Here is a 24,384-nt window from a genome sequence, read left to right as displayed (position 1 = left end):
GGATTTTAGTACAAAAAACAAAACGTCATAAATATTAAAATAATACTGCTTTAAGCGATCGTAGTCAGCATACTGAAGCTCTTAATTTGTTTATAGATTCAACCTGCGATGCCCCAAGAACTATAATCCGGCCGAATTTTACATCAAAGCAGTATCTGAGGCGAGCAACGATTATGCGAGTGCTTTGGAAAACTACTGCGACCAGTCCGACGAGTGCGATGAAAGTAGCTTCGTGGCTGCGCGCACGCATCGACACTTACAAACGTAACGCCTTTATTACCAGTTACTTGCATTGTTTTTAAAACGTGTTAGCGTTAATGTAAAGCCTAATTATAAAGGTCACCAATTTCCGACCAGGCCGCCGATGCCGATGATACCTCATCGTCATACAGTATTGATGAAAATGTTTAGTGTTAAGTCTCATAATAACAAGGTTCCGTGAAAGCAGCCGGTTGCGGGTAGATAGAATAATGAATAATTCTCAAAATGCTCATGTTGGAGATTGATTGATTGTTGTATGGTGTAATTTATAATTACTTCAATCCGTACACATAATCTGTGTACACTGTTAAGTCAACATCTCCTGAGGATGCTCTGGTTTCGGAGCGAAACGTGCGAAGAGGGTACAAAATTCAAAAATTCAAAATTCAAAATTCATTTATTTCAAGTAGACCTACTTTATAAGCACTTTTGAAACGTCAAGTATGTATATTTGTAGTGACTCTACCACCGGTTCGTAAAGCAGATTCTACCGAGAAGAGCCGGCAAGAAACTCAGTAGTTGCTCTTTTCCAACATCAACATTTACAATATTTTTTCTATATTGCGGGAGATGAGAGTGAGGCTGGCTGCTTCCAATCTACCTTGTCATTGAGAACTTCATCAAATGAATAGTTACCTCGCTGTACTAGATGCGTTTTTACACATTTTTTAAATGTATGCATTGGTAGGTCAAGAATTTCTTTAGGAATCATGTTGTAAAAGCGTATACTCAACCCCACAAAGGAGTTCTGCACCTTTCGCAGACGATATGCAGATACATTGCTGAGGATCTGTTTAGTGTGGAGTATACGGATTGAAGTAATTATAAATTACACCATACAGATTCTCCTGCTGTTCGCGGAGTATAGCAAATTAAGCTTAATTTTCATAATATATTATGGATTTCCGCAAAGTAACGCCTGCTTCTATCCAATATATGAACAACTCGTTAGCGTCTTGCTGGCTTCTCCTACTCCTTTAAAATGAGACGAACTATACATTTCGAGATCGCTTAAAGAAAGTAGGCAAGTTTTTGGAATATTGAGAGAAAATAGGTACCTACTTCGTTCACTTTACAGCTTTAGATCACGTTCAAACAGACATTCTGCTTCCAAGCCGCATGAATTCCCGCGACACCAACACCAATACCTCATCAGTTATTCGAAAGCTATGGCTGTGTTCTGACAAGCTTTAAAAATTGTGTATAACACAAACATTAACATATTATATTAATAGAAGAGATAAGACAACCGTTTCCAGCTTTTACTTTAAATACAATAAATATCTAATCCAAATAGACCAATAATAATAAATTTGCGGTTTTTATAGGCTCACTAACCCCTGTTTCTAGACTCAATGAAATCAGCGACCAAGTAATGGCGCCGTCATACCTATTTGGCAATCGATAAATTTGACTGGGTTACAGAAACGATAATCTTTGTATCGTAATAAACAATATTATGTACGTTTAATGGAACGATGGGGCTGACATTCTTATTGATAAGAAAAGTACCGAATAAATAGAGAATTAAAAAAAATTTAGGTACGTTTAAAAAGCGCAAATAATAATTTTTTGACAAACAATTTTGTCAATTTAATAAACTAATTGTATGGTAATAAACGGTATGTTATCGTAATCCCCTAGTTATCTGAACATGGCGCTAAATCGCATGGTCGCACCACTAAGTGATTTAGCGTTTTGGTACAACCCCATATACCTAGATGTAAACACCCGTTTGAGGTTAACAGTGGTTTAAGCTATACTCAGAGTATCTCAAAGTGACCAAATCAGTCCACTACAAGCTCTTGCCGCCATAGCTCAGGGAGTTGCGAAGCTGCCGAAGCGGATGTATGTTGATATCGTAAGGTATATATATATATAGAAGCAACGCCACATACAAAGATATAACGTTGGTAGACTCCCCATTCGGGGGCCTAGACGACATAACAAGGGGAATCGCGGGCCACAAACGGTTCAAAACCGTGGAATTAGAAATCTATACCAAGACTCAACAGTGGATATAAATTGGTTGATATGATGATGATACTGGGTTCACTTAATGGGCGAGATTCCAGACACGCTTAAACTTGAAATTATTTAAAAGAATATGACGAATTACCAATATGGCATCTCAATTTGCAAATGATCTACGAATTGTAAACCGAGTCGCTAATTTAATAAATGATTAGCATTTCACAATCGGGTGTTGGTAATGTTTACATGGTATAAAAAAATTATCTAGGATTAATTTATTAAAATATCGTAAAACTAATGAAAAGCTGTGGGAGTGGTAGCTTTTTGTAACTCCATTAGACAGACCATAGAGATAAGCTCGGATCTTAAGTGGTGATTTATAAACTAGAGCTAAAGTTGTCACGCTTGAATAGAATTCTGCTAATAAAATGACTGTTTTTATTATTGCTATCATATTCAAATTCAAATTCAAAAATTATTTATTAATGTAGGCCTATCACAGGCACTTATGAAGCGTTCATATCGATATGTTTTACATAATTGTGAGGGGATGGTGATAGCTTCGTCCGCCGACTTAAACCCACGAGGGTTGGTCCAGACCAAACGCGCCCTGGTCTAGGAATAGCTCAGAATAAACTTTGCCGGGTATTTTTGATATGATCATCTCACAGTTAATTAATATTTAATTAAGAAATTATAGCAATTGATACCCAAGCTGATATGACCATCTCACAGTTAATTAATGAATTAAAACAAGCTTTTTTATCTTTTAAGTAATGCCTAATATTATATTAGGATTTTTCTATAAGCTTACGTTTTATATAAACTTCATATTAGATCTTAATATTAGATTTAATTCGGTAATTCGTTATAAAATAATTTGCTTATACCAATTTATTTTTATTTCTGATATTCATATTGTTAGAGTCCATTTTCTTTTTATTCCTTTTTATTATTCAAAAACTCGTGCATGATTATCGATAACCGTTTGTGACCAGTAACTTCCTCACTTGTGACTCATTTGATGTTGTTTTATGAATAAATCCGTGATTTACCTATGATTAGTTGATCTATCAATTTCATTTACGTTTGAGTAACTAGTCTACACCACCTTATACATCAATATCATTATCATCGTCATTCTCCGGCTGAAAAGTACGAGGGGTTTTAAAGTGATTTAGACTTTATCCCTCTCTATTTACCATTCACCATCAGGTAAGTTAAAAAAAAATTTGATGGCTTTCCACTTACCATCAGGTAGGCCAAGAACACCGGGTTGGCGGGCATTCATGTTTATAATACAACACTTAATCATATATGATAAACTCTAAAATAGTAGTACCATACTTTAACTGAGGGTTTGTTGAGTAAATAATCTCAATACCTATCTTTTTGTTATATTCTCGTTTAACAGTTTACGTCGTTATAAGGGCACTTTTTTTTTATTCCACTAAAAGTCACCTCTTGACTGCAAGCTCACCTGGTTGTAAGTGATGCAGTCTAAGATGGTAGCGAGCTAACCTGTTAGGGAGTATGATAGTTATAACTACCTCTAATAGATTTCTACGCGACATCGCACCGGAACACTAAATCGCTTAGCGGCACGTCTTTGTCGGTAGGGTGGTAACTAGCCATGGCCAAAGCCTCTCACCGTTGCGCCAGGGAGGACGTCGGAATATCAAACAAGCGTGTTTTATTTAACATCGCCGCACTGTATTTTACCAAAAGAGCTAGCAATGGCAGGAGACAAAAATTATATGCTCCGAATATATAAAAATTCTAAACATTAAACAAAAAAAAAGTATAAAATGTAATAAATTGGTTAAGTCATGTTATTAGTATATGTGTAAACTTTGTATCGGAAAGAGCGAGACCTCCAAATACAGGTTTTTTCCAAACTTAAATGGAGGTCTTAGCCTATTGTTTTGTAATGAAATTTAGATAACAAATAAATTATTTATCATTTTCATTTTTCATATCCCCTGACAAGGGATATAATTAACGTATCCACCTGCTGGTCATGGGAGGAAGACAATAAAATCCCCGGGGAAAGAATACTAATTTAACTTCTCCCACAGCTTTCAACTCTCAGAGCACTGGCGCACAAGTAGAAATAATATCAAAATAAAATATGTGAAATAAAACACGGGAATTAACTTATATTCCATGTTCCCGTGCTATAGCAGGTGGAAACGTTAATTGTATCCCTTGTCAGGGGATATGAAAAATGAAAATGATAAATAATTTATTTGTTATCTAAATTTCATTACAAAACAATAGGCTATAAGACCTCCATTTAAGTTTGGAAAAAACCTGTATTTGGAGGTCTCGCTCTTTCTTGGCTATAATCGCGGGAAATAATTTTTATCTCCTGCCCGTGCTAGCCCTGCTGTGGTAACCCTGCTGGGGAGATAATTGTCTCCTGACCATGCTAGCAGTGCAGGTATTTTATTTATGATGTCCCGATTTAGTATTTACTCGTATGAAGAGAGACAGTGTTTTTATACTGATTTTAGGTTTGAATTCATGGGCCTAATTTCAAACACTAAGAACACCCAGAAACCGTGTACACGACCAATATTGAAGCACAATCAACAAACCACTTCACTTTAGAATGGTTTCTTGAACAAACGGTTAGTTCACACCATTTAGCAGTAATTATTTTACCTCTTGAAAAATCCTTCTCATTTATGAGTTATACAAAAATTTTAGGGTAGGCAGTGCTTTTGTTCATGTATGAAGTGCACACCACTACCGTGGGTGTAAAGTGAGACGTGCGCGGTTTCACTGTTTTTGAACACAATACACTGCATATATTAATGGCTGAATGAGTATTGTTGGCTGTGTGTTATAAATTCAATGGGTATTTTACGCTCAACTTTCTTGTCGCATCAGACAGTCTAGCTACTCCATGCGACTCGCTTAATGTCTTCTGTCCACCTTTATACGTCACATAAGTAACAAAGGATGACGAAAAGTAAGTAGATATTTTGGAGCGATTTGTTTTTTCTAACGCGACATAACCCCATTCTGTTTTACTGTAGACTCATCTACATATGCCGGTAGTATAAGGTAACAAACTTTTTTTATGGCTCATAAAAACGGCCTCTGGGAAGGAGGTACGACTGATTTTATTGCACAACATTTTGTTTTTGAATATTTTTTAGAGAAATTTGATTTTAACTATTATATAATCATCATCATCATCATCATCAGCCATTGTGCGTCCACTGCTGAACATAGGCCTCTTTCAAGCAGCGCCAACTTTTCCTATTTTCGGCTTTCCTCATCCAGTCGATGCCTGCCACTTTTCGGAGGTCGTCGCTCCATCTAGTAGGGGGGCGTCCGACACTCCGTTTACCGACACGCGGTCTCCACTCGAGAACCTTTCGACTCCAACGTCCATCGGTCCTCCGACAAACGTGACCAGCCCACTGCCACTTTAGTACGCTAACACGAAAGGCTATGTCAGTTACTTTAGTTCTTTGGCGAATCACTTCGTTACGGATCTTATCCCTCAAAGAATAATGGTCTGACGATTTCAAACCTCGTGGTGTAAGAAATACTTGTGTTTTTCTTACACCACGAGGTTTGAAATTAAAAAATAAATTACAGTTTTTTGATATTTTAGTAGTGTGAGCAAGTACTTATACAAACAACAACCAAGTGCTAATATCCTGTCATGATTTATGACTCAAGCTTATAAGATTAAGCCTTATAGGATTCCTTTAACAAAGCAAAAATTAATTCTAACGGTGTGACTTAGTCCGGCCGTCCAAACTCTGTATTTGAGGAGTAGTTATTTTATGAAAATTAAGCTTAATTAGCTATACTCCGCGAAAAGCAGGAAAATCTGTATGGTGTTATTTATAATTTCTTCAATCCTTATATTCAACACCAAACAGATCTTCGGCAATGTACATTTTACGCACGTTTCGCTCCGAAACCGGAGCATCCTCAGGAGATGTTGACTTTACAATGAATAATTGTTGAGTCTAAGATAAAATTTGTTCAACTCTATTGCAAAGGAAACATTTAAATACTATAATAATAACATATATATAATATAATAACATATATTTTTTTTTTTTTTATAAATTTTTAATAGTGTTTTTTAATTTATTCTTAAGCATTGTTAATAATTTATAAAAAAAAAAAAGAAAAATAATAAATGATAGAATACAATAACATATATTATTATTTCATTGCAAAAGGTAAAAAATCGTAAACTTTGTTTTTAAAGTGGGGACTCCGTTAAATGAGAACGTTTCAAAAGGTTTCAATTACACAATCTTAAATAAGTTTGGTTTTGAACCGCATTTTATGGCTTTTAATGATTCATCTGAAATGTAATTCATAGATTTAAGCCTTTCTGTTTCTCAATTCGTAAAGCAAATGAATAAATATTTCTTAAATCATATAAAATTTTTTAGTAAAAGAAAAAAAAAGAAAGCTTCTTAATATAGATATTTAAATGAGGACAACTATAGATGAGTTTCAATTCTCAAAGAGTTATGAATTTTTAATCTAATTAAAGAAACTAAACAAAAACTATATGTTAAAGTCAAAAACCATGTTTGCTTATAATAAAAAAAATCAAAAAAATACTATTCCCACCATAATTAACTCTGATGTGAATATTTAATAACAATAGATTTTTTACTTATATGTAAATACGTATTCAAGAAAAAAATGAAAAAAAATTATAAGCTATTGAAAAGTAAAAATAAATGTTTGCACAATTTTTTTGAGATATTTCTTTTATGTCTGCGACCGGAGAGGTTAGCAGCTTTTAAAGTCGCTTTTTAAATTTTTAATTATAGTAGACTAGCTTCTGCTCGCGACATCGTCTGCGCTGACTTGGGAATTGTCGGGGTCTAAAGCTTCGCTCGTTAACAATTTTCAATTCTACTACGGGAACTATTTGAGAGATCGGCATAGAAAGTACATTGGCGCAGTGGGCAGCGACCTTTCTTTCTGAGTCCAAGGCCGTGGGCTCGATTCCCACAACTGGAAAATATCTGTGTGATGAACATGAATGTTTTTCAGTGTCTGGGTGTTTATCTGTTTATTATATAAGTATTTCTGTATATTATTCATAAAACTATTCATCAGTTATCTTAGTACCCATAACACAAGCTACGCTTACTTTGGGGTTAGATGGTGATGTGTGCATTGTCGTAGTATATTTATTATTTTATTTTTTAAATAAGAATATACATTTCGGTACAAGGTATATTCTAGGAAAATAAAATATTTGGTAAGTTTTAAAATTATAACCGAGACATATTGGGCCAAGTTATCATTTTTTTATACACGTATAGACATAACCAGTTGTAGGTGACGACCGCTTATTGCACAACATATTTTTAAGAGTTCCGTAATAATTTAAATAGAAACCTTTGTTTCTCCATGTTTTATCAAGGAAAGTGAAAATCATCGCCTTTACATCAAAACTTGGCAGAACGTGCAAGGAACTCGCCTCATGAGCCTATAATTGCAGGGAAGCATCATAGCGGTAATATTTCCACGGACGAGCTCTGTCACTAAAAGCTCTGCTACGACTAAAACCACGTGACACTTATACATATTTCAGTAACTATCTATAATTTATGCGTGATATTTCGTAACTTATGTTATACCAACTGTTGCCCGCGGTTGGTTTTTCACGAATCCTGCGGAAACTATAATTTTCCCGTGAAAAAAGTAGCCTATTGGTTAATCCAGTGTTTAATCTATCTCGATTCCAAACTTAATTCAAATTGGTTCAGTAGTTTTTGCGTGAGAGTAGAAAAAATCCATCCATCCATCCTTACAAACTTTCGCATTTATAATATTAGTAGGAAATATTGCTCAAACTGTAAAAGGGCTTCAAAAACATTCAAAACAAGGTTAAATGTTCAACATTCAAAACAAGGTTTTTGTTGCTTTTTTAGTCAGTTGTTTATAGCTTATTATGATAAATTCCTTAAAAATACCCAAACGGTTATGGTATTTTAGGGTAAGGCCTAACCTATTCTGCCCTCATATCTCCATATTTCAAACTTTGCTTAGACAAACATTTTGTAAAAATGATTTTGATGTAAGTTTTACGTAAATATAAGAAGCAAAATAGGACGAACGCTCTGTTTTTTTAGAAAACAGCAATGATGATTCAAAAATAAACTACCTGTTTATATGCTGTTCCAAATAAGAGGAAGTTTTGTTTTGTTTTGAATGTGGCTGCATATTTTTTTGTAAATTACATTTGTTTTAATGGCACGGAACACTGGCTGCGTGAGTATGAGTAGCACTTAGCTGTATTTTGTTTTCTTGAAGCTTCCAGTAGGTTATAGTAGGTACTTCTTTCGACATGTTTGTTAAAGAATGTAAGCTCGATCATACAAAAGGGCGTTAACACCAAACTGTTTTTTATCATTTCCTGATAAAATTAAAACTAGATTTTTTGCACAACGGTCTCGTAATAAGAGCATTGACGTTGTATTTGCGCATCAGATAATTAAATACGTATGCGTGCGATGGAACTGTTTAGTTAAACTATCAGATACCAGCGACTGTGTTTACGCAATAATCCTTAAGGAGGTCATCAATTCGACACGTATATCATGTTATTGGAATTATAAAAGATTCACATTTAATTATTTTAAGTGTATAAGGGTTTCCCCGCAAATATACTTAATTTATAATTTCCTCCGCGAACAGCATTAGAATCTTTATGGTGTAATTTATAATTTCTTCAATCCGTATACTCCACACCAAACAGATCCTCCAATCCTTACAATGAATAATTGTTAAGTCAACATCTCCTGAGGATGCTCCAGTTTCGGAGCGAAACGTGCGTAGAGGGTACATTGCCGTTTCGTGTGAAGATACGGATTGAAGAAATTATAAATTACACCATAAAGATTCTAATGCTGTTCGCGGAGTATAGCAAATTAAGCTTAATTTTCATAATATACTAGATGTGGCGTAATTTTGGGATGCAGCGTACTGCTACTATCTACACCTATATAGTACACCTATTTATGAGATTTTGAGATTTTTTCACAAACATTTTTCTTACGTAATTTTTTTTTCAATGAAAAGTATCCTATATTTTTCTATTACCTCCAAGAATATGTATAAAAAGTTTCATAAAGATCGGTTCAGTAGTTTTCGGGTGAAAGCGTAGCAAACAAACTTACATTCACATTTATAATGTACTAGCTGTTGCCCACGACTTCGTCTGCGTTTGATTTTGTATTTTGATGTGGCATTAAACTTAGTTGTAGTTCCAAAAAATATTAAAGTATTCCGTATCGCTAAGCCTTAAATGAGGAGTTTGCTGCTGTCCGCTGAGGAGTTCTGTCATCTATCTCCAACCACAGTTTGGGCAAAATTAAACACATATTATAACCTCTAAAGTACAAAAATAATTATTTAAATCGGTTATAATTTGTCGGAGTTATGGTGTAAAATCGTTAAACACTTCATCTCCTCTCCCAAAGGAACCGAGCATAATGTCGGGATAAAAAGTATCCTATACTATTTCTAATACCTCCAAGAATATGTATAAAAAGTTTCATGAAGATCGGTTCAGTAGTTTTCGCGTGAAAGCGTAACAAACAAAATTACATTCAAATTTATAATATTAGTAGGGATAGGGACAGGGATAGGGATTATGGATTACCGCAAAGTAACGCCCGCTTCTATCCAATAAACAAGCCTTGTTGATTGCCGGTGTTGTTGTTGTGTTACTTCACCGGCAATCACTCCTTGTTGGACAAGCACGTGAGGCTTATTACCTCAGGTTGATGAAGATAGGGCGGGCACTTAATAGAACGTTCCTTGCATGCCCTGCAAAGCATTTTTCTGTTTGTATTCGATGCTTTGGCTTATCATCATTTGAATTCAATTTATTACAATAAATAAAAAAATATATTGCAAGTAAAGGCTTTATATTCTAAACATTTTTTATCTATAACATAAGGCCTTAGTCTATCTGTAGGATTAGTTATTAGGTCCTTAGACAAGGCCGTATTTAGAATCTCAAGCTTAAGTTTTAAGTTTATGAATATAGTTAAAACCATAATTTTACTACTATGAAAAAAAAATTAAATTTAAAATTAAAATTTCCTATGGCCTATTGAAGTAAAAAAATACTTGCAGCTGGCTTTGTTAATGACGATAATGCTTAAGTTTATAAAAATATAGACAAGACACAGTCAATTACATGTAGCTTTAAAAACATCTCGAAATAGTGAGTCAGGTTTTCAGTATTCTTTTTAGGTGTCATGACTTATATCTTGTTTTTTTATTGCTAAGATAATTAATGCATGTTCCGAATTTTTTTGTTGTGGTTTTTGCTAGAATGTTTATCCGTGTGATAAATTTTTGTCATCCCATATCTAAATCATAAGAATTAGTGTCACAAAATATCTGATTTGCGGTACATTGAGGATTTACATACAACTTTCAAATTCACATTTCCCAAAAAAAAAAAATCGCAGAATAGTCTACGTCGATTTTTGGAATCGAGCCATAATCACTCTTGATGTAATCTTCTTCCAACATATGAAAACCCCATCCAAATCGGTTCAGCCATTTTAATGATTAGGCTAGACAAACCTACAGACACTTGCCCCAATTTTGTTGTATACAAATCTGATAACAAAATGCGAATTGCCAAGTCTACCTTTTCCACAAATAACAAAATTAAAGTGACAAAACTCAAACCTGTCAATTTAGTTTAGTTCGAGATTTGAAAATAATTGGCACAAAAAATTCTTATGAAAACGTGTGTTTAAGCGGCAATAATTTTGATATCACAAGCAGGCACTTCAATTTTATTTTCTTTTATCTGCCTTTATTGATTGATTTCTACTGCCTTTAAAGTAGTAAAGATAATGAACTTGTTTCGTACGACAATTATTATGCTGTACATACAGCATTCTGCAAACTAAACAAAATTGACTGATATGAAAGAACAGCTATTAATTTTCCACCTCAAACATCGTAAAAGGGGGCATTAAATGACAGCTCTAAAATTGAAATGTAATTTTAGAGCTGTAATTTAGTTTAGTTTACATTATTAAGTACTTATAAGTCTTAACAATTATACTTTGATATTATTATACTCTGTCACAGTTATCTTGTACATTGGATAAATAATTAAACTTTTTATTACTGTAACTTGAAGAGATATCTTCCGGTGTTTTAGTCGTTATAAAAATATATCAACTAATATACATACTATTATATTAATTCATAATCATCATCTGTTATAATCATGTGTAACTAATAACTGGGATCGACGGCTTAAAATATCTTGTTAAAAATTCATTTCATCAAAGAGTCTACTTTATCATTCTTTTTCGGACTTTTTCTGCATCTGGAAAAGGGGCCCTACCTTCTTATTTTACTTATTTTTTTCAGAAACTGGAAATCGAAAGAAATCAGCTTTTTCACTTAACCTAGGAAACATTTAGATCGGATGCCCAATGATTTGGGTGATGCGTAGAGAATAAGTTTCACCAACTCTTAGATGATGATTAACGTCGTTGGGCTCCATCTAAAGTAACAACACTGATTCAGCGGTTTGTAAAGTTTAGAAGTCACACTTAAAAGGGTAAACTGACAGTTGGCAGATGAAAAAAAAATATAAAAATCGGTATGGGAAATAAAATACCATAATGCAAACACAAAAGACCTCGCCACACCTTGTGGCAAGAATAATAGACAAGTTAGGTTATATGAGTTGCCTAGTGAAAGTCGACTGCTGAAATGTAAATGTATCTTTGATTCGGCGTTACTTTAGGGACGTTACTAAGGGATTGCTTTAAGCCGTTAGTGAAAACGGGCATAAGTGTTAATGAGTAATATAAGAGTCCTTTTCCAGAGATCCAAGATTTTAAGAGTTTTAAAAATCAGTTTTAGCCAAATGTCGAAAAGATGTCTCGACGCATGGACACACAATGATTTCAGATTTATTATAATTTAAAATTTAATTTCAGGTACCAGAGGTATTGGTTGCGACAAGTGCAGTTGTTGCTGTGGCGGTCAACCCTTACATTCAAAAGGGATATCAAAAATTATGTCTTTCAACTATTTCTATCCACAGTAAGTATGGGCCTTATCTTCTTTCATCAAATAGTTATCATATGAACTCATTACCGGCCCACTACGGGGCACGGGCCTCCACTCAGAGTAGCAGGGTTAAGGCCTTAGTACACCACGCTGGCCAAGTGCGCGATTGGTACGCTTCACACACGTAAGCTTTACACACCTTCCAGAATATTATGGAGAACTTTCAGGCATGCAGATTTACTCACGATGTTTTCCTTCACCAAAATAATAGATATTTTAATTACTTAAATTGGTGAATGACTTAACCCTGCTCATTCTGAGAGGAGACCCGTGCCCTGTAATGGGCTGGTAATGATGACGGTATAAGACTCTATTTAGAAAATTTGCTTTAGTAGGCTGGTAAAGATGATGGTGTAAGACTCTGGTTAGAAATTTCCTTTTTTCCTTTTCTCTTTAGGTCACTTTCCGCACGTACCTAAGCTTTGACACCAGTCATCCAAGTTAATTCCAGGAGTTTTTATAACGGCGCTGACATTGTGCGAATGTTTTAAAATGTATCTTATCACAGTGCACTTAGTATGGCATTTGAATGGAACGGCAGGACATGTCATCGCCAGCATATTATAGTGTTACTTGCGTCTACACTATCCGGTCTCTTTCCCAAACGTTAAATACTATTATACAGCGATGGAAGAATAAAAATTATTCCAATTAGGTATTTCTAGCTTACGTTGTTATAAATTATTATTTATCTATTGAAAATTCCAAAGATATTTGGTTGTAACACGTAGGTGGATCCTTCATTACACCATTTTCATTATTATATAGTATTTCTAGTCCATGAATCACTTTAGTGGTTTGGTTTTATGACTGACCCATTAGCATAGCTATGTAGGTGCAATAAATTGTGATGCTTTTAGTTGGAAAATCGATATAAACTAATATTGTAAAATGGTAATGATATCTTTGATTGTTTGTTTGTTTACCGATTTTAATAATTCTTTGGATAATCGAAAGAAATTTTATACAAAAGTAACAGGCTTTTTTTGTTTTTTGTTATATTTAAGCTAAAAAGTTTTTAAAGCAGGCCAAAAGAAATCGTTCTTAGTTCCTGCTTTCTTAATACGCTTGTTGAAATAAAATATAAATAAGTAAATATACTACGACAATTATCATACACATCGCCATCTAGTCCCGTAGTAAGCGTAGCTTGTGTTATGGGTTCTAAGATAACTGATGAATAGTTTTATGAAAAATATACATAACGCCACCCCAGACCGACGCGCAGACACTGAAAAATATTTATTTATTATATATTTATTTGCGTCAAAAACTATGTACTACAAAGATATAGGTCACTCTAAAAAAAATCTGCGATACAATATGCTTATCTTTTATAAATAAGTCAATTTTATAATGCATTGTGTGTTGATATTTTTTCAAATTTGATTATGATATGATTTTCAATCGTCATTTTTAGGCAGGGAATATATAAATATTCCCTCCGTAAAAAGGTTTAATAAAATATTATAATATAAATTCCTTACAACAAAACACATTTTAATATCCCGACGATCTTATGCAGATTGACTTTGCTAAAATTTTAACTAGCTCCTTTGAAATTAAAAATTTGTATTACGGGACTATTAGGTGGGCTTGGCTCTCCTAATTCTCTGACACCAGGACAATCTAACTTGGGATGACAGTTCCTCCTATTAAATATCCCGTGTTTTAACCTGCGTGCCTGAGAGTTCTTCATAACGTTCTCATAAAGTGTACCAATTTATACTTGGCCAGCATGGTGGACTATGGCCATTACCCTTTTAATTCTAAGAGAAGACCCGGCATTCCTGAGATTTCTTCATATCTTTCTCAAAAGCGTGTTAAGTGTACCAATGCGTACCTGACCAGCGCAGCCGCATAACGTTCTCATAATGTGTACCAATTTATACTTGGCCAGCATGTTGGACTATGGCCTACGCCCTTCTTATTTTGTGAGCAGACACGTGCCCTGTAGTGGGCCGGTAATGACTTGGTAATGACGTTGATGGTTTTAACAGATTATATCATCAGTTATAATCGGCACTTGCTACGTGGGTATATCGGGCACTACTCAGCGTGGGGTTCAAGATCTTCGGGGATTCCTTTGGCTCATGTGCTCCGAGGTCTCCTTCAGTGTCTCCTACTGTGCCTTGTACGCGTTCGACAGTGACCTGGTGCTGTTCCGGAGAGAGGTTGGCGTATACCGCGCCTCTACCTTTTACGTCAGCAGATTTTTATGTTTAGTAAGTAATCAGATCAACTAAAGGGGAATGCAGTATTTAATTACAAATAGTGCGAAAGAACTACGTTCAATACGCTAGTCAGATGATCAAGAAAATCACATTTATTGGACTGATGATGTCAACAAGTACAGCGGCCAGTCTTTGAGGATCATATCTGAACTAACCTAGACGTAACACACTGACTCGCTTGCAGGGCGCATAACGCGTTTTCCTTACGTGATGATTTATACGGTTCCCAACAACGACGAGAAGCATGATAACTGGTTGGAATACAGATTTGCAATAGCGTAGGCGTTCATTGTTTTTAATATGCAGAACCTAATAATAAAAACATGATGAATGTTTATGAATTTACTTTTGTCAATTTTTTTAACTAGTTTCTTGGCAAGGTTATCGGCGTTTCTAGAATAGACCATCCCGCAACATCCAACCTGCTTTCTTAAAAGCGTACAAGTTTGTTCGATCAATCATAAGTTCTTTTCGTTGCGAATAAGCGCTTCTTATGATTGGTTGCACGCTGGACGATTTAGCCTTGCCTTTAGCTGCATGTAAATTGCAAGTTGAAAATGTTTCCTTTACCAACAGATGCCGCGTTGTGTGGTATGGTCTTTGACTTATGTGGCGATCGCAACATTCATGGTAGAAATGCCAGATCATCTCCTCACATCACTGAAGATTGCAACAGCACTTGTTGCCACGGCTGTGGCGTCTACTGCTTATGGTCAGTATAAGATGCTGAGTATACCAAAATTAGGTTCAAATAACATGTACATGTGTTCAATCTATGAAGGCAAAAAAAGATGCGCTATTCTTCAACATATTTTTGACTAAATCCTCTCTATACACTAAAAGCAATATAAAAAGTATTCTAGACAGGACAAAAAATTAATCCAACGCTAGTTAGCCGTAAGATTGTTTTTAGTTTCTAAAATATTGGGATAAAATAAAGATGTGTCCTTAGCAGCGGAATGAAATGTCATGATGATCGTTTTAGAAGTTAAAGCTAGAAAGCGTAACCATCAAACTCACATTCATCATCATCGTCATCATATCGACTCATTACCAATACAAAAACGTGTGTGTGAATTTCTCTAACTTCATAGCTAAATATTAACTGACTGTAAGACTGTGATAACAAAAAAAAATACGCGGCTAAGTTTGTTGTGGGCTTGTCTTACATCAGGGCGCGTTGGGAACCCTCGTAGCTTTAGGTTTAATTTGTAGAACGAAGTTATTATTATTACACAGTTATGTAAACATACTCGTATATGTAGGAACGTTTCATTTTTTCAACGCCTGTGATAGGCCTATATGAATAAAGAATTTTTGAATTTGAATTTGACACTGTCTAGAGAATGTCGGCTTTTACTGTGTGATCAAAGAAACTAAAATATCTCTGGTTTAAACTGTGCTAATAATTTGAATATGATATGAATGTGAAGCGGTGATAGCGCAGTGGGTGGCGCACCTCTAACTTTTCTAAGTTATGTGCGTTTTAAGTAATTAAAGTACTTGCTTCAACGGTGATTGAAAACATAGTGAGGAAACCTGCATTCCTGAGAGTTCTACATAATGTTCTCAAAGGTATGTGGAGTCCACCAATCCACACTGGGTCAGCGTGGTGAACTACGGCCTTAACCGCTTCTCATTGTGGGAGGAGACCCTTGCCCTTTAGTGGGCCGGTAATGAGTTGATATGTAGAAGAAGAAGAAGAAAAAGTCTTTATTGCACATACAATTAGAAAGCCAGGTTAAGAAAAAAACAAAAACGATAGTATACATATGCACAAAGGCGGCCTTATCGCTTGAAGTGATCTCCTCCAGACAACCTTATAGATATGATGATACGATGATGATGATGATGATTATAATTTATTTATTTTAGGTCTCGGTATGGGCGCCATTTTTATCTCAACGGGTATAATGGGCGACGTTATGCCCTGCGCTGATCTGCCACTATTTCTGATGTCAGGAGCCTTCCTAAGGATTTCGTCGCTGCCCTTCTGGCTGTATCCTGTGAAATACTTCTCACATTTCTACTACGGCATGGACGCCATTAGCAACATTTATTGGCGACAAATTGACCATATAGGTGAGTTGTTGTGTTTTTTTATGTGAAATATCTAATGCAATGTTTGCGTGGCGACGCACAGTGGGCAGTTTAAAATGTTTTTAGAAGCGGTGAAATCCCAGCGGCTAAAACTTCGGCGTTACTTTCGGGTTCGAGTCCCAGCGCGCACCACTAGCTTTTATGAGTTATGTGCGTTTTAAGTAACCAAAATATTCTTAGTTCTTGGAGCAAGTTAATATTATATATTAACTTGCTCCAACGTTAAAGGGAAAACGTCGTGAGAAAGCCTGCATGCCTGAGAGTTCTCCATAATGCTCTCAAAGTTGTGTGCAGTCCACAAATACGCACTGGGGCAGCGTAGTGGACTGCGGCCTAAAACCTTCTCACTGTGGGAGGAGATCCGTTCTGATCTTGCCATATTTATATCGTTTAATAAAACATCCTATCATAAATGTATTCTGCTTAAAAAAGGTTTCGATGTTAAACGTCTGCTATCTACAGCACTTTAGCGCCACCATATTCAAGCAGTACCTATTCGACTTCACGTATCTATAGCAAAGACACCATCAGATCTGATCACGTGGGTGTTTGAAATGTATTGGAGTGATGCACGTTAAAATGTAAAATAACGTGTGTTTTAAAATGTACTTACTACCCTTCTTTTGTTGTTATAGTGTGGACTTCAGTAGAGTAAAGTGAAGTAAAGTTAGAAATCTCAAACAATCATACAAAAAATTCATCAATTTATTTTTGTATTTCTTTTTTTTTGCTGTGGACTATGGTAGAGCGACAAATAAAAGGAAAAATCCTCATCCAAAAGAATAATTATATCTTGCATACTATTCTAACTGTTATTAATAATAAAGGTACCTATTTCAGTGAAAATTGTGTTTTTTGAGTTCAGTTTGTCGTCGGTCTGCGCTGATCCTTACGATATGTTATAAATCTATTATTAACACTCAAAAAGGTTTTAAATAAAGAGTTAATGGAACAGCATTTTTCAATGATCTTTCTTAATTTAAAAGGTTGTTTTATAAGGCGCCGCATACACATTAATAATTTGACATTATTATTTTTATTATGTTTCGTCATCATGGAAAACTGGAACTGCAGTGTAAAGTTTTCGTAAATTTACATGACTATACTAATTGTGGACTATAGTTAGTCGACGTTTGGGAGAAGCAAATTTCGTACCCAAATTAGAAAATTTATTGAGTACTTTATAATCACTGTTCATCATTTTTACCATCCCATTATCAGCCCACAGCACAGTCAGAGAAGGCTGGAGTCCCTAACGCTGGGCATGTGAGTATCGTTAGACTTCACCCTCTCCGGGGAACTCTTACGTATTTCCTTAAAAGTGGTTCCTTTACCGTTAAAGCAAGAGGTATTTAATTACATATAAAGCCCATTACTCCATTTTAGAGGTACGCATCTCTAACTCCACCGAGTATCGAACTCCCCGAAAGAGAAGCCGAAGGCTAAAACTACTGTTAAAAATTTAGTATTGAATTCAAATTAAGAGTAGTGGTATATTGCTTGTCCAACTTTTTACAAAAAAAAAAACATTCTAAAAGGGGAATTACATGCACTTGACTTAACTCTAACACCCCAGGTTGATGGCAGGGCGGCTAGTTGCAGGATTTTTTCCTTTGCATTGTTGTTTATAGACGATGGCTCTAATTAACATCAGGTGGCCCATCTGCCTGGTCTGTCAATAATAACTTCAAAATAGGCGATGCCAAAACTTAAATGAAACTTCTTCTAAGTAAAGTTATGCGGTGCTACGTTTGCACAGCGCCTTATTGCTTATATTTTATTAAAATACAAAATGCAATGCCAATCACACTCATTATTATTAATAAATTTCATGTCTGCAGTCAAACGATGTATCTATTTGTATATAGATAAAATAACTGTCATGTTAAGAGCATTAAATTAAGACTATACATGTATACTAGTATGTCACAATTTAGTTTTTGTTGATTAATTGTTATTATTTTGACTTTCGTTTTGAAAGGCAGTAAGTTAAATTTATTAAGACTTAGTCAGTATCCGTAGTTTCTTAAAATTAACTTTCTTAGAAATGTATACTAAAGATATATTTAAATTTATCAAACTACAACCTTCAGTTAACGGGGGTCAGACTGCGAGACACAACTAGGTAATAACCGACGTGATTTGTCAGTTTAGATATTTTAGTATACTATCTAAGTTACAGAAGTCCAGGGGTATCGTTTTCTCCATCTTTATGGCAATAAGAATTTAACCCTGTTTTCAACGTATTAAGCGTTTAAAGCTAGGCTACCAAGCCTAGTAGGTTAGGGCTTCGGCCTTTCGGGGGCCCAGAGTTCGATTCCTGGCTGGCTGTTAATTTCCGAGTTATATGCGTTTTTATATTAAGCAAATAAAACTTGACTTGCTTTAACGCTGACGGAAAATATCGAGAACCTGAATACTAGAGATCTTTATAAATTTCTCAAAGGCTTGTGAAGAGCACAAATCCGCACTTGGCCAGTGTCTATAGCCTGTAAACCTCTCTGAGAGACATGTGTCCTCTAGTGGCCGGTAATAGTTTAATAATGATGATGTCATTAGTCAATATGCAAATATAATACAGCTGAAGGAAAACATCGTAAGGAAATAAGCATGCCAGAGAGTTCTCCATAATGTTGGCAAAGGCATGTGAAGTCTGCCAATGCGCACTATGCCAGCAATGAGGACCTAGGTCTAAACTCTTCTCACTCTGAGAGAAGACCCGTAGTCGTGAAAAACTCGAAAGCGCATGTCGTTGAACAAGAAAAATCAATACACTTCAGTATTTTTGACGTGACAACGTCTTATAATTCGATGGAGCCGGCTGCACGCACGAAAAAACATGACGTATGCGGCGTTACCTAACTCTGAGGCGTTCCATTCAAGGCTTGAAGTGCAAGCGAGAGCGCGGAACGAGCGACAAAGAGGCACAGTCGGCCTCCGCGTTCGACATCTGTCTCTTTCCTACTTTAGTGAGCGATGCGTCCGCGTGGACAGCTTCTATACAATAATACATTTACATGTTTTCGGCAAGGATGAAGTGCAGTGAAAAGTGAATGTGGTGTCAATTGTTTATAGCAACGATAATATCTATCAAACAAATAAAATTAAAATTATCTTTTGAAAAATGCAACCATTCCATCAGTATTTTCTTAAGACGTTGTCACGTTTAACTATCGTCAGTAAGCCGACTTTACAGACAACCAATTTTTTTTTAATAGAAATCGGCCAAAGATCTGATCCGTAAGTGAAAACCCATCGCCTATTAACAAAGCAACAAGTCGCAGAGTATGCAAGGATCCCGTCCTACAAAGTCGCCCTGTGTCCATCAAGGTCCAAGTTATTTTGGTACAAATGAAGTTCTTACACGTCACTGCAAAATAAATGCCTACTTAAAAACTATGACAGCTGTCAACCGAGTTGGACCCTTAGTCCAGTTGGCATGTTTGTAGTCGTTATAAATTGAACTGTAGATATTTGCTTGTTATTTATGCAAATTTCCGATAAATCTTTGATAAAATTGGTTCCTTATCAGATCGATCGGTGGCTATCTAAAAAAAGATACAATTTTATTAGGCAGTTCATCTTTCGAGCTGATAAGATAAGAGAGTTGATCTGTGACGCAACCGTGAGAACTTCCACCACAGAATATATGTCAGAGTTCAATTCCCATACTGTCAATACATAATTATGCAGGCTCTTATTTCTTTTGACGTGTAATATTGATATTATTATACACTGTTACATTTATAAAATAAACGTTCTTTAGACACCTCATTTTTGTACCTACTCTATAGATACGAGATAGAAATACGTTCTTCGTTAAATGCTTTATCATTTTTGCATTGGAGGGCACGGTTCTCCTCTCAGGATAAGAAGGGTTTAGCTATGCACCATGCTGGCCAAGTGTGGATTGGTACACTTCATACGCCTTTGAGAACTTTATAGAGATCTCTCACGCATTCAGCAGTGACGGTAAACAACGCGAGTGAAGCGTTGTTTACCGTCACTGCTAAAGCTGTGAATATTTTATTTTCTTAATATAAAAACGCACACGCTCTGTTCCCTTGGTATTATATACTTAGTACCTTGCAGAATAGTTAAAAAAAACTCATAATAAACTTCATAATTTTGGTATTAATGTGTATCTTTGTAGGTATATTTAATTTTATTGAAGTGAAAACGCGTGGCGTGTCGTGGGTTAAATCAGCGTGTAGAATGCCCATGCCATGAGAATGGTTGGCGTGTTGGCACTACTGTAGATGCTTAAACAGATACCAACAGTATATTCTAAATTTCATTCTATAATCGTGGGAAGCTAGGCGAAGCTTGTTTTGCGTATTATTGTACCATTTGATTTACGATCCTACATAACTTACTGACAGCTGACTTCAGCTAGGAATTAGGTCGGCGTTCCACTGGAGCCGTGCGAATAAGTTGCATACCTCGCTTCGTGTCCTGGTACAGCACCATGCGTAAACATACGATCAAGAGCTATGAAACGCTGTTACCTGTCTGTTCCATCAATGTGGTGCGAATAGCTTGAAGCTAAAGACTATGTTATAGTATGAAAATAAAGCTTAATTTGCTTTAAATCTGCGAAAAGCAGGAGAATCTGTATTTATAACCTCTTTGTGGTCTAATTGCAACATTTCCAAATTTACCGGTTACTTTTAAGTCTTCAAAGAATAGTAGACCTATATATTTTATATTCAATATTATATGCATAGGCCATTTATAATACAATTATTACTACAGCAGCTAAAGTCAGTTTGACTATCTATGTCGATTAATTATATAGATAACGAGATCTCATTACCAAATATTTCCGTTTTCCATTGCGTTAAACCTGCAGGGCCCTTGTGGAAAAACGCGTTAAAATACCAGGTGTGAAATGTTTTAGTTTGTTGATAAATTGCTTAGTTTATTGTGTGATCCAATAATTTAATTAATTATTAATTTTGGTTAGCTGCATGTGGTATTCCTATCATAGCCTGACATCAACGCAATCTTGTGTAGTTAAAATGTAGGAAATAAAGATAAGAACGGCTCCCTAATTCGGCACACTTACATTAAATTATTTCTCAATGACTTGACCTATTTTGTTAGTTATGCAAGAACAGATTTCTTCCTCTGCAGCATTAATTACTCCTATGATAAATTAAGATAAAATTTATAAGTTTTAAAACCTAAATAAAATACACACATCTTTTGGGCCGGAGCATCTTAATATCAACTCGTCATTTTGACAGAATTTAACTCTTTGGCCATCTCAGTTGCCAGCAAACTGGATTTTTTGAAAAAAACCTTCTCGTCACGATAAATGGCTTGACTGAATTCTCTTCGCTCTGAATTCTCTCTTGTGTGTTTCACATATTCCGGGCGTACAATAATAGAAATTTTTTCCTGTAATGTATCTTCAGAACTATATAATGTACCTATCGAGTATATGGCTTTGTGATGCCAGAGTGGTCGTTCGTATAATTTACGATCTCTTATATTGATAGCATAGCCGGAACAATCAGTAACTTCGAAACCATCGGTCCATCTTTTCGATCGACCACGTGGACGCGTGTGTTCGACTCGAACTCATTTATCATCATACTCATATCAACCTACTTATGTCCACAGCTGGACATATAGGTCTTTTGTAAGGAGTTCCAAATACCACGGTCGTGTGCTGCTTGGGTCCAGCGGCTCCCTGCAACTCGCCTGATGAAATGTCATGACGTTCGCCTCTTCGGGGTCAATCTACCAACGCTGCGCTTACCGGTGCGAGATCGCCATTCCAGCACCTAGGGACCCCAACGTCCATTGGTTCTCCGAGATATGTGCCCCTCGAGCTTTAATACTCAACGCTAATAAGATGTATATATCTGTTTCAGATTGCCCCTACAACACAACTTCTACTTGTCTAAGTAACGGGGCTGCAGTGCTAATGGAAAATGGTTATTCGAATGATTTTGTATTTGAAGATAGCTTAGGAATTTTGTTTGTTACTTTCGTGTGGAGCGTGCTAGGTTTCTGTGGATTAAAAAGAGAGGAAAGGAAGGGTTATGCCTATTAATATTATTTTTGCTCCCGCCTTTTTATAATTAAAAATTTTTACTTTACCAATTGTTTTTTTTTAGTTTGGCCTTTTTAAGTCGAAATGAGTAGGTAGTAGTTATATTAATTTTATTAAAGAGTGTTTTTTACCTATATCTTGACAACTTCAAAGTTTGGAAGAGTAAGATTAATCATAAGAAATAAATATTTTAGTAGAGCAGAAAAATATTTTTCTATATCATCAATATAAATTTAGTATAAATTAAAATCAAGCAACGACAAAAAGTTCCTTCAGTAATACTCTTTTTTAAGCTTTTGATGAGCAAGTATTAATTTCTACAAGGTGTAATCAATAGGAAGTTCGTAACAGTGAAAAACACAAACTAGTATATTTAGAATGTTGCCCGATTATCATTTTTCTTTGGTTTTGTTGCTAAATAGTGAAAACAAACCCTAATGACCATCTGTCGCAACTGACAGCTTTATATTCGATCAACGTGAATGGAATACTGTGATTGGCTAACAGGGCAGCTACCCTGCTTTCTGAGTCCAAAGCTGTGGGTCGGATTCCCACTATTGGAACATTGTTTGTGTGATAAATTTTTTTAGTGTTTTTATGTATATTATAGGTATTTTTGTTTATTATTCATTAAAATATTCATCAGTCATCTTCGTACCCATCAAGCTAAGCTTTGGGGATAGATAGCGATGTGTGTATTGTCTGGTATACTTATTTATTATTGTTATTTTTATTGCATCCTAGATTTCTATTTTATTTCAGTTGAGTTCACATATCGTTTCGGGGCCTTATCTTCGTAGTTATGAATCAAATTAGTAAATGAAATAGATAGAATTTTATTTTACCGAGGTATACTCAATATAGCCTCTGAACGTTAGGATGGCAATAAGCGAGTAGGATTCTTATTATGAAAAACATGCTTCAAAGTAATGTGTTAAAACCTACACCGAAGGCCGAGTTTTAATCTAACTTTTTTAAGTTATATGCGTTTAAAGTAATTTAAATATCACTAGCTTCAACGGTGAAGGAAAACATCGTAAGTAAACCTGCATGCCTGTGAGACCTACATAATGTTCTCAAAGGTGTGTGGAGTCCACCAGTCCGCACTGGACCAGCGTGGTGGATTACGGCCCTAACCCTTTCTTATTGTGGGAGGAGACCCGTGGTCTGTAGTGGGCTGGTAATTGGTTGATGTGATAAAAACCTAGACCCTCGAAAGACATTTAACAACAATGTATTGACTTAATATCAGTAGTTGAAATATAAGGTTTCACTTATCTCAAGCCGTTGCCTTGCCTTGTACGTGAATGAATGGGGAAGATAGGATTTTGTCTTTCCATTATTACGTTCGGGGCTTAAAACCACCGAGTTAAGTTTCAAAAACAGATACAGTCAAAGTTCAAAAACAGTCAGGATAACATAACAACTAGGTGTTTGAATGATCTTACCAAGTACCGATAATTTAAAAAGATAAGTATCTTAATCTATAGTTTATTAATTAACTAGAAAAAACCAAATTGTTTTCCCAATTCTGAGGTGCGTTGACATTTTACATAATTACATGTTTACCTACATTTTAGTATTTATAAGCTAATATGTATGCTGAATTATTATTATTATTATTAT

General features: G+C 35.4%; 1 protein-coding gene across 1 annotated transcript in view; it reads left to right on the top strand.

Annotated features, from left to right (window-relative positions):
* The window catches only part of LOC120630132 (protein brown-like), a 34,172-nt gene extending 11,414 nt beyond the window's left edge, over positions 1-22,758 (top strand). Inside the window, exons 7-12 of the mRNA XM_039899285.1 lie at positions 97-264; positions 12,228-12,333; positions 14,361-14,585; positions 15,171-15,306; positions 16,470-16,676; positions 22,577-22,758. Of these exons, the coding sequence (XP_039755219.1) occupies positions 97-264; positions 12,228-12,333; positions 14,361-14,585; positions 15,171-15,306; positions 16,470-16,676; positions 22,577-22,758 (1,024 nt within the window). The remainder of the gene's footprint in view (positions 1-96; positions 265-12,227; positions 12,334-14,360; positions 14,586-15,170; positions 15,307-16,469; positions 16,677-22,576) is intronic.
* Positions 22,759-24,384: the final 1,626 nt, after the last annotated feature.

The sequence above is a fragment of the Pararge aegeria genome, chromosome 2, assembly GCF_905163445.1.
Source record: "Pararge aegeria chromosome 2, ilParAegt1.1, whole genome shotgun sequence".
Lineage (NCBI taxonomy): Eukaryota > Metazoa > Arthropoda > Insecta > Lepidoptera > Nymphalidae > Pararge > Pararge aegeria.
This window is presented reverse-complemented; position numbering and strand designations above follow the sequence as displayed.